Below are 10,737 nucleotides of genomic sequence, written 5' to 3' on the forward strand. Positions count from 1 at the left end.
TGCTTGCGTGAGTCACTGCTCATCCTTTTGAGTTCAAAATTAACAATGTGTAATTGAATATTTTCACTCAAGAGATCATAATGGAACATTTTTTAATATCATAATTAGTAACTACAAGATTAACTTAATCATTGGTAATTTAGGAAACAAATCATTAAATCAAAAGCCAGAATTAGATCACACGTGAGGTAGGTGTTACTACTATGCTTGTGATTCCATTTGAGGCTTCAAATGTGGAAGAGGCTTACTTTGTTTTGTGGCTGCATTGCATGCATTTTAATTTTTTTAAAGGTGTTTAATTTTTGAGATGCAGGTATATGGCAAGGGCACTTGGTCTCTAACATAGGTGTTCCTAAGTATCGTAGAAGTGTAATTCTTTCGAGTATATTTCCTTTTGGCAAGACCATCATGATTTTGTTAATAGTAGATGTTTCAACCATTTTTTACTCGGCATGCCAAAGTCTCAATCTAGGATTTCCCTACTTTTTTCTTGGAGAGAGGAGGAAATATCCTATGTTTCATAGATATAAGGGATAAATTCATTAATATCATTCCTAAGTGTAATCTTGCTAAGAGTTCATTTCACATTGTGCCATGCCTTATGGTGGCTAGACAATGTGTGATGCAATAGAATCCAAGAAAATGTGTATTTTTTTATAACAAGTATTCTAACTACAGTTTTAACCAACCATCTTTGGATATTCAAAGGACTGAAGTTTCTAAAATCTTTATTATTCTCAAAGAGTATTGGTGTGCAGAACATGCCTTTATATTTTCAAAAAAATATTTTGATAATATTGTAAATAAAGTTGGTGTCGTCTTGTTGTTGTGGAAATTTCTATAGCTAAATTTGAAGATGATATTAAAGTATATGACCAGAGAAGGTTACTGCCTTACCGAGTATTATTATTGTAGTATTGTCCGAGTGAAATTTAGAAGATGGTAGAGTTGGAAATGAAACTATATATTTTGATTTTCCATGGGATATTTTCATACATGCACACAGGCGGATTTATCTAATTTTTAGCATATGAAGGTCAATCATTAGCATGAAGTGTTAGCTCTATTATTTACTTCCAACACAAATTTAAGTTCCAATGAAGAAGATGTAGTGGTCGCAGGGATTGATCAACGAGTGTTATTCTACTAGAGCAATAGAGACAAGAACATTGTAATAAGATACGACTTTTCTAATTCAATGTAATTCCTTTAAATCAGGAAGCCATATGCTTGTAGAGTTAATTGCATAATGGACACTAGTTTTCCATTTTCCCATGTTCTGGTCGCACTACTGCAAAAATTATATTTTACAACACATATTTTAAGATGATTATGGAAAATTATCTTAGAATATGATACAATGATAATTTTGTAAATAAATTGTTATTCTAAGATGGTTTTTACAAATCGTCTTAAAATATGTTTAATATTTCCATCTACACTCTCACGCTCCATGTATTTTGTCTCCTCCTCTCACTCTTCGACTCCCCCTCTAGGTTCCCAAGCCGTTGCATGAGGGACCAAGGCCACCTCTCCATCAGTGATCTCAGCGGGCACGTTCCTTCTCATGTTCACGCTTCTTTGCCTCATCTTTGTCATGGACCATGACACAACTAAGTTCTCTCTTAGTTATCCCAAAATGTATTCTTCTTCCCTTGGTTTTCTTATTCCTGGCACCAACAACACTTTCTTCTACTCGCGGAATTTTCTTTTAACTTCCATCGTATAGTTCAATCCCCTTTCATTCCTCACTTTTAGGCTTTCCAATTTCTCCAATGGTGCTTGATCCTAATCGCGCCGACACCAATGCCAACACCAATGCCATTACCAAGAAGAAGGTAAAAAATGAAGATCTAGTGAGTCCAAAATCCTTGCTTCAAATTTTCACTCGTTCCAGAACTTAAATTTCTAGTAAGCTTTCTCAGGCTCGAAAAATCAATTGTGTCTGTGGAAATTTGTGCAGTTCGATGAGGATTTGGCTTTGAAGCAACAACTGGAGTTGTATGTGGAGAGGTTTTAGGATCTTGACCAGGGATTGCAGAAGGTTGCACTCGAGAGCATAAGGTAAACCTAGTTTTATGCTCAAACTGAACAAATTTTGATTTGAATGGGAATTTTTGGCTATTTATTCTAGTTTTGAATGTGTTTTTGAAATTGGAATTTATGGTTATGTGTTGTAGGCAATAAATTTGAACTTCCACGAGCTCTATGACTTCGATCAGTTCCTAAGCCATTGAAGTTCCTTTGCCTGCATTATGGCACTCTTAAGACCTATTATGAAACTATGGTGGAGTCTGATTTGAAGGTATAGTTTTTCATGTGTTGTGTGGATATGGTGCTTCCATTGTCGTAGAACTTAATCTTAATTTGATAATATTCTCCAAGAACTTTTTTTCCAGTATAATTATCTTGTCTTTTGAATGTTAATATTTATATATTCTTGTATCCTTTTTCTAAACATTCTCTCAGAAGTCTGTCCTTTCATTGTGATGCTGCTTTTATTAGTGGCATTTGACTTTATTTTACTTTGTATTTTAGAATGTCTCGGACATCATTCCCTTGCAATGGAAGAGATCATTTAGTTAATAATGGTTATCTAGTTGTTTTTCAAGGCTCTTGAACTTCTTCTTGGGACAAAACAATATTCAACAACCATTGACATGTGGTCTCTGGGTTGTATAATGGTTGAGCTATTGTCCAAGGAACCACTGCTTAATGGGAAGACCGAATTTGAACAACTTGACAAGGTATGCATTAACGCCATTTTAGACTTGTAGTGGATAAGTTCTTGCTCTCACTTTGGTCTTTCTACATTTTGTGCCTCTTTAAGCGGCGTAGGCCTATTAACATTTATTAATTTACTTTCAGATTTTCAGAATTCTTGGCACACCAAATGAAACAATTTGGCCTGGGTTCTCAAAATTACCTCGAGTCAAGGTCAATTTTGTAAAAAATAAGTAAGTATTTATAATTTCCTTTATTTAAGAATTTTACTATTTAGTTCCCCTATTCTTATTTTTTGTCACTGTTTTCCTAGGCTTTCAACTCTGGGTGGTTCTAGTCTGGCTATTTGGCCTTTCTTGGTTACTTCTACTCAACTTTTATTAGTTTATATTAATCACCAGAATGTTCCTTTCAGGTATAATCTCCTGCACAAAAAATTTCCTGTAACATCATTCACTGGATCACCAATTCTTTTTTATTCTGGATTTGATTTGTTGAACAAGCTTCTAACTTATGACCCTGAAAAGGTAAATAATTCACACCGCTTGACTTAATTTAGTAAATAGTAATTGGTTTCAGTGTTTATTAAGAATATGAGTTATTATCATTAATATACACGGCCGATCACAGGAGAAGAAGCTCTAAACCATGAGTGGTTTCGTGAAGTTCCCCTTCCGAAGTCTAACGAATTTATGCCTACATTCCCTGCTCAACATGCTCAAGACAGGTGACCAAATAAGATTTTGCCTATGGTAAATTGTTTTTTAATTTTACTTGTTCATTTGACTCATATATATGCTTTATAATTATGTAAATAGGCAAATGAGGAGAATATTAAAGAGTCCAGATCCATTAGTAGAGCAACACTGGAAGGAGATGTAGCAGGGTGAATCAGGGATTGGTGGTATTTTTTGTTCACAATAATCATTCTAACATGCTTTGCTGAATGGTTGCACACTTGAGGTGTGAGTAAGCACCAAATCGACATTGCTAATTTTGATTGTTAGACAATCACTTGTGTGATTTTTTTATCAGGCATTTCTTGTTGGTTTATGTCGAGAAATGTGTTCTTTACTTCCTTGGAACCATATCTATTTCAGGTTAACCTCTTTATGCTTTATCATTATATTGAAATGCACATGGGGCACAACTTGCACATAAAGTGTGGCATATTTGCCTTCTGAAAATAGTAATAGTCAATATCTGCTGAAAGTTGTATATGTAACATTTTCATTTTGACCGTGTAATCAATTTACACTGGTTTTGAGTATTAAAGCAACATGGATTTTCTCATAGCTATAAGTTCTTTTGCTTTTTTAATGTTCATATCATGTTTGCAAGTGACAGTTGTCACATGAAGTGGAAGAGTGCATTCTGTCCATTTAGTTGAAGAAAATGACAGTAATTTTTTAATTCCAAGGTAGTGCATTTCTTTGACAGTAACTTTTTAATTCCAAGGTAATGCATTTCTTGGATTTGGTACCATAATCTTTGAGGCCTTATTCAATGACAAACTTGTCGTAATTTTCACCCCAGCCTATCTGAATTGGCTATCAAGGTTAATGTCTGATAAGACTATGCAGGATATGTCACAAACTTTGTGCAAGCATGTCAGTCAAGAGAATGAATGCATTTGCTGCTAACAATTATAACAACCTTGTCTTTTAATTGTCATTTTGTTGAAAGTCTTGTTATGCGCCCTTTTCTAAAGATTAAGGATGAAAACCAATTAGACACCAAGATCATAATGGCAAAATGCAGTAAATCCTCAAAATCTTCATATAGTCAATTACCAGTGAATTATGAACTTAACTGTTAATCATGAATGGAACTATTGGACCTTAAATAATGATATTGTTATCTGAATTTTGAGAACTCCTTTGCAATCTCTCTGTTTACAAATCAAAAGTCTAAGACTTGGAAGTATATCTGAGTTCTTGTGTAGGGGATTTTTTATACTGCTTAAAAGGGACTTTTCAGCAGATATATTGCATTTGTAATAGTTACAAATTGAAAGCAGGATGATTTGACAGATATTGAGAAAGAAGACATTGACCATGCAATTGCACTTTCTCTGTGAGAGGAGGATCATAAAGGGAAAAAGTTGTTGGTAAGATTTATGCTTTTGCGCCTTGGTAGTTAAAGTATCATTTCTTGGTTAGTTTGGCTCAAATTGTATGTTATGATTCTGCATACTGCATACTGCATATGAGGTACCTAAACTCGAAGATTTGAATCTAACCAAAATGCTCGTTGATTTATTACAAGCTCTTACTTACCTCTTGTATTATTTCCTGTCTTTCTATGCCTATTTCAGTGTCTTCTTCATTCTTGTTTAAGTAGGATAATGCTCTTACAATACATTTAATTTTTAAATCTCCAACTTAGTATGCCATTAGTTTTAAAATATTCATATTTTTTTTATAACATTAAACAAATTAATTCTTATATATTCATATAAGAATCTATAAATAGATACTAGCCCCTAATTAAGTTTGTTGAAGGCTCTTTTTTTTCTTTGATAATTTAAGTTATAATTTTTTTTAGAGTTTCCCTGAGGATTTCTTTCTTTCTCCTGATAGGTAATAGATCAGTCTCTCAAAATAAAGTTAAGCGTTAAAGTAGAAACCTCTTCCAATTTTCTTTTTCACACATATATAAATCAGATATTGAATGTAAAACCACACGCTTAACGCTTAAGTAAGCCAAACCTTTACACACAGTTCAATACATCTTAGTACTCATTATTACAATTTTCAAGAAAATAGTTTTGCTAACTTAGGAAAATGATTAAGGAATAAGAAAATATTATTTTTATTAAAAAATGGTAGAATGTGTATTAGTAGCATTAAATGTTATAATTTTTCATAAAAATAGTTTAAATCTTTTAACCATTACCATATTAGAGCAATGAAAAGTTGAAGTACTGTTTGTTTGTTTATATTAAACTAAATTCTTCACATTCATTTTTTTGAGTATTTTAATTGGCACGTGTTATTAATGTAAAATTTTTCACACATCGATCAAAGGGCATGGATTATTATATGATGAGTTTCTCTTTAAATGATTCTAGCTATAATATTTTTCTCTCTTTGTCATTTTTTTGTGCTGAATTATTATTCAATTGTGGGACATGAATATATATATATATATATATATATAGGAAATGTGGACAACCAATTGGAAGGATAAGCCAAATTTCTTGACCTACAAAGATGGAAATTTATAAGTATTTATAGAAGAAAAAATAAAATAAAGTTCTTTCAAAAATTAAAATTATTTGGTTTTATTTAAGAAGATTATTTGGTTTTGTTTTTTTTTTTGTTTTTTTTCTCCTATTATAAGAAGTTTATTCAAACTTAGCGTAGTTAGTCTCAAAATAATAGCTTACAAGAGCTTTAGAATAAAATGTATAATTAATTTGTGCATAGTTTTAAATTATAGAATCTGGCTCAAGTCCCACAGCAGGAGGCAAAGGTGGGTTGACAAGTCATACAAGAAATCCCATCTTGGAATTGAATGGAAGAAACCTTTTGCTGGTTCATCCTATGCCAAGGGAATTGGCCTTGAAAAGATGTAAGATTATTAGGTTAACTTGATTTGTATATCTTTCACTGGAATATTTATTTGATTTGGTTAGAGTATACAGTTTTAAGAAATTAAGGTGTTTTTCTATTTGCAGAGGTATTGAGGCTAAGCAGCCCAACTCTGCCATTCCAAATTGTGTCAGGGTTCAACTTATCAAGAATTGGAAGAAGATTGCCGCTTTTGTCCCTAATGATGGTTGCTTGAACTACATTGAAGAGCATGCGAGTGCTTGTCCATGTTTGCTAGTTTTATTATCTTTTTTATACTCCTGGAAACAACTTGAGTTTCTTTGATAAATTGTTATTTGTATCCGTTGTGTAACATGGGGTGTGGCCATGGTTGTTTAGGATGAAGTCTTGATTGCTGGATTTGGACAAAAAGGTCATGCTATTTTCAATAGTTTCTCTCAAGTATTATGAATTTTATTTTGAGGTGAACAGGTTTTATGAACAAATTTGTATATTTTCTAGTTATTTTGTTGAACTTCATTTAACATTTTTAGTAACAGAAAGAAGGGGTTTATATAATTGATATAGACTTGTAGTGGATTTTATTTGGCAATTTTAGGCAATATGAGTTATGGGAGAGATATGCAGAACTATACCCTGACAAAGACTTGATCTACACAACTGGTGTTAGTGACTACACCAAAGATTGGTTCTTTGCTCAAGTTACCAGGTAGAGATAGTTTCATAATGGGTTTTGCTTTACAAAATTATCATTAATATGTGGCCAATCATTACTTAATTTCTACATTTTTGCTACCCATTTTCAAAAAGAAAGATGATAACACATATCAAGGATCCACATGGCAAATCAAGTTTAAGCTTGATAGTGTTAACAAAAGCAGCACCTATAAACTGAGAGTGGCTTTGGCATCAGCAATATTATCTACACTTCAGGTACATTACTTAATTTCAATAATTTAATCAAGTTTTATTATCTAAAATGGGAAGCGGGTCTGTTTGATACTCATTTGGGTTCTTTTTATATATATATATGATGTCCTCCACTTTTAACTTGCCCAGAACAGAACCTATGAGCTTATAAAAACTGACAGAATAAGCTTCTTCTCTTTTACATACACAACCATTATAAATGGGTCCATACGGCCCTACTATAGCCAGTACTAATAGACACCTCTCACTTTTCCTTACCAACACATGCATCCAGACACCAGGAGTGAGACACAAACAAAAAGATAATGACCACTAGTTAAAATTTTAGTTTTGTTATGTAGTTTGATTCCTTTATACTATTTATGCTATGTGTTTAACAAATTTACGCCCCCTAATTTTGACAATTTGTGCCGAAATCATTATTAACAACCCTAGAGCTTGTTAATCTTTTCATGAAAGTTTTAGTGTTTATTCAAGGTATAAGCATAATTGATTAAATATGGAATAGTATGTGTCTAGTTAAAGGGATGAATAAATAAGTAATTAAATGATTAAATAATAAATTGTTAAAAGGATCAATTTCTAAACATAACTAATGTTTGATGGGAGTAACATTTTAAATGACTTAACTGTCATTTACATCAAACAAGGTTTCCGTCTTGATATAAGACTATAAGAGTATCATGAATTGTTCTTGATTATTTTTGTGGTTCTGTTATTGCATTCATCATTTCGCTTCCCATCTTACCATTTTAGACTGAGGTGCTACATAAGCTATCCCTGATGCATCAACTTGTTATTTCTACTGGTGGAGGATTTGTTAAAATTATAATCATGAGATAAAGTTGTAAGTGTTTTTTATGAAACTAGCATAAAAGTAGACATTGTCGTTCCTGTTTGTGCTTTTTAATTTTTTGAAATTAACTTTTTTTGTATATGTAGTTAGTGTGATATTTTAATATCAATGTATAATGACATGTTGAAATAAAATAATAAGTGGTTTACATTACAATAATAATTAAAAGATAAAAAATATTAAAAATAGTGCAGAAAATAATTTATTATATTTTTACAAAAATTAATTCTAAGACGGATTTTAGGACAAAACCATCTTAGAATATTTAATTTTTAAAAATAATATTTAAACAAACACATTATAAGACGGTTCCCTGAAAAATCATCTTAGAATGTCTACTTTCTAAGACGGTTTTTGTGAAAACCATATTAGAATTTTCAAATTTTTTAACTTTTTTTTGTTTTAAGAAAAGACATTCTAAGACGGTTCTCTGAAAAACCGTATTAGAAATTTTACCCTTGTAAGACGGTTTTTGATCCAATCATGCTCCCCAAGGACATTGGATAGAAGATTCCAAGAAGACTGAGCCAAAGATGCAAGAGAAGGCCCTAGGGTTTTCATGAGCCTTAGGATAGATTTTGGGTCCATGGGCTCAGTATGAGCCCACTTATCTTTTTATATATTAGATTAAGGTTTCATTATTTTTGGGTCTTGTATTTAGGACTCCATAGTGTAGGGAGGGTACCTTAGTAATGTAGGATTTTTCAACCCTTGTATTTAATGACACTTAGACTAGTTTTTGTATTAGGGGTAGTTTTGTAATTTCACATGTATTAAGTGCACTATTTGATGTGTGTGTTGGGAGAGAAATTTAATTGAATTGGAAGAAGCCCAATCCAATTAAATTTTGGACGTTTCTAAGAGGGAGGTGAGCATTTGCTTGCTACACCCCATTGTCATATCATATAGTCACACTTTGTGCATGTCCGTCATGCTTTATATGCCTCATGACACCTAAGCACACAGTTAGTGGAGAATCTTGGACTTGATCTTGGATTAGTAGGCTAAACCATAGTTAAAATTTACTAATCATAATTAGTGAATTTTTGGCTCCAAATTTGGCTCCACGAATTCAAATTCAAATTCAAGTGAAATTTGAATAGAAATTTAAATTTTCCTCCAATTTTGTGTGACACTTAGGCTATAAATAGAGACCTTGTGTGTGCATTTTTTCAACTTTAATCATTTGTGAATTGCACTTCAAAGTTCATACCTCATTTGAGACATAAAATTTCATGTTCCTTCTCTCCTTCTCCCTCCACTCATCTTCTCCTACCTTCAAGCTCTTAGTCATGGCTTCCTATGGTGGTGAGCTTGTTCTTGACTCATCTTCTCCTTGAAGTGGCATCTCCAATCATCTTTCTTCCTTCTCCATTCCATTATCATTGATCTTCAAGAAGCAAAGGACCCCATTGATGAAAAAGATCCAAGGCCTACAAGCTCCATATGGAGCTACATCATGTGGTATCAAGAGCAACTTCCTTTATCTTTTTGTTCAATCAATTCACTTTAATTCCTTGTTCTTCATCTTCTTCTCCATGTATCTCCTGTAACACCTTGAAATATTGCTAATTATAAATCGATGTTTAATTGTATTTATCGTGTTATTTGACTATATGGTTGACTTGAATGAGTTGAGGTATGGCTTGAATTAGTCATGCGTGATTTGCTTCATGTGGATTTTGAGTTATGTGGAGTTTATTGAGCTAAGTTGAAATTATGAGATTTCAAATTTTACTTAAACCTATTTCAGTAAAAATCGCGATCCTGCATTCGTTAACCATTGAATCGTCTTCAAGTTCTGGTTGGATGTTCCTAAGACAATTGTTCATAGTTTGACTGTTGGGATTTTGAAAATAACAACTTTTGATCTCTTGCTTAGCGTGAGAAGCATGCTAAGTGTAATTCCAACCCAAGAGGGAATTGCACTGAGCGAGAATTAGCGCACTAAACGCAATTCCAACCGAGAGGGAATTCCGCTGAGCGAGAATTGTCGCGCTTAGCGCAAAGGAAGTTACTCTCAGCATGAATTATCGTGCTAAGCATGAAAAGTGAACTCCCGCTTAGTGAGACAAGCTCGCTAAGCGAGATATACAGATTATAAATATGTTCTTCAATGTAAAAAACATGATTTTTTCACTCTCCTCCTCTCCAAATGCCCACCCAAACCCTGACACCTTTTCCACCACCCACGACCACGGTGGCTACCATGAGCCGTCGTTGCTTGCCGCCGAACCCTCACACCAAGAGGAATATTTTAATCAGAGCGGAATCCTCATAATCTACCTCAAGGATTCGGTGGAGAAAAATCCATCAATCCTTTATTTCATAGCTTTTTTGAGGTAATCTTGACTTTTAAGACTTTCTCTTAGTTAGTTTGAGTTTATCTTAGTGTCTCTTGTGTTTTGGGTACTGTAATGAGGTGTTTTTACACTTCCTTTGAAGAACCCTTGAAAATGAGACGTTGTAAAAGTTATCTTTTTATGAATTGGATGTTATTTTCGTGACCTTCACTAAACTCCGATCACATTGGCGTGATCAAAATTTCAAAATGATGTCTCCTTTTATTAACATCCGAAGCACCCCCTTAGCCCTTTATATTTTGACAAGGGTAATTAACCCCGAATGTTGTCATTAACCTTATTTCTGAAATCAATACCAAATTTCTTT

The 10,737-nt window shown here is 33.1% G+C and overlaps 1 protein-coding gene and 1 long non-coding RNA gene across 2 annotated transcripts; both read left to right on the plus strand.

Moving 5' to 3' along the window:
* The first annotated feature begins 1,421 nt into the window (after positions 1-1,421).
* On the plus strand, positions 1,422-3,252 carry LOC114406358. Its single transcript, XR_003665413.1, has 7 exons — positions 1,422-1,641; positions 1,759-1,838; positions 1,964-2,064; positions 2,181-2,305; positions 2,539-2,747; positions 2,869-2,957; positions 3,140-3,252. It is a non-coding gene; the product is annotated as an uncharacterized LOC114406358 (long non-coding RNA).
* A 1,680-nt stretch (positions 3,253-4,932) lies between these two features.
* On the plus strand, positions 4,933-6,839 carry LOC114405080 (40S ribosomal protein S23-like). Its single transcript, XM_028367759.1, has 4 exons — positions 4,933-4,937; positions 6,169-6,300; positions 6,407-6,533; positions 6,660-6,839. The coding sequence occupies exons 1-4, from the start codon at positions 4,933-4,935 to the stop codon at positions 6,729-6,731; spliced, it is 336 nt and encodes a 111-aa protein (XP_028223560.1). The 3' UTR covers positions 6,732-6,839.
* The last annotated feature ends 3,898 nt before the right edge of the window (positions 6,840-10,737 follow it).

The sequence above is a fragment of the Glycine soja genome, chromosome 3 (genome assembly GCF_004193775.1).
Source record: "Glycine soja cultivar W05 chromosome 3, ASM419377v2, whole genome shotgun sequence".
Taxonomy (NCBI): domain Eukaryota; kingdom Viridiplantae; phylum Streptophyta; class Magnoliopsida; order Fabales; family Fabaceae; genus Glycine; species Glycine soja.

Excerpts from the sequence above, each read along its gene's own strand:
- LOC114405080 (XM_028367759.1), top strand. Across the intron at positions 6,301-6,406 it reads GGAATTGGCCTTGAAAAGAT|AGGTATTGAGGCTAAGCAGC; the intron begins GTAAGATTATTA and ends TTCTATTTGCAG. Across the intron at positions 6,534-6,659 it reads TGAACTACATTGAAGAGCAT|GATGAAGTCTTGATTGCTGG; the intron begins GCGAGTGCTTGT and ends ATGGTTGTTTAG.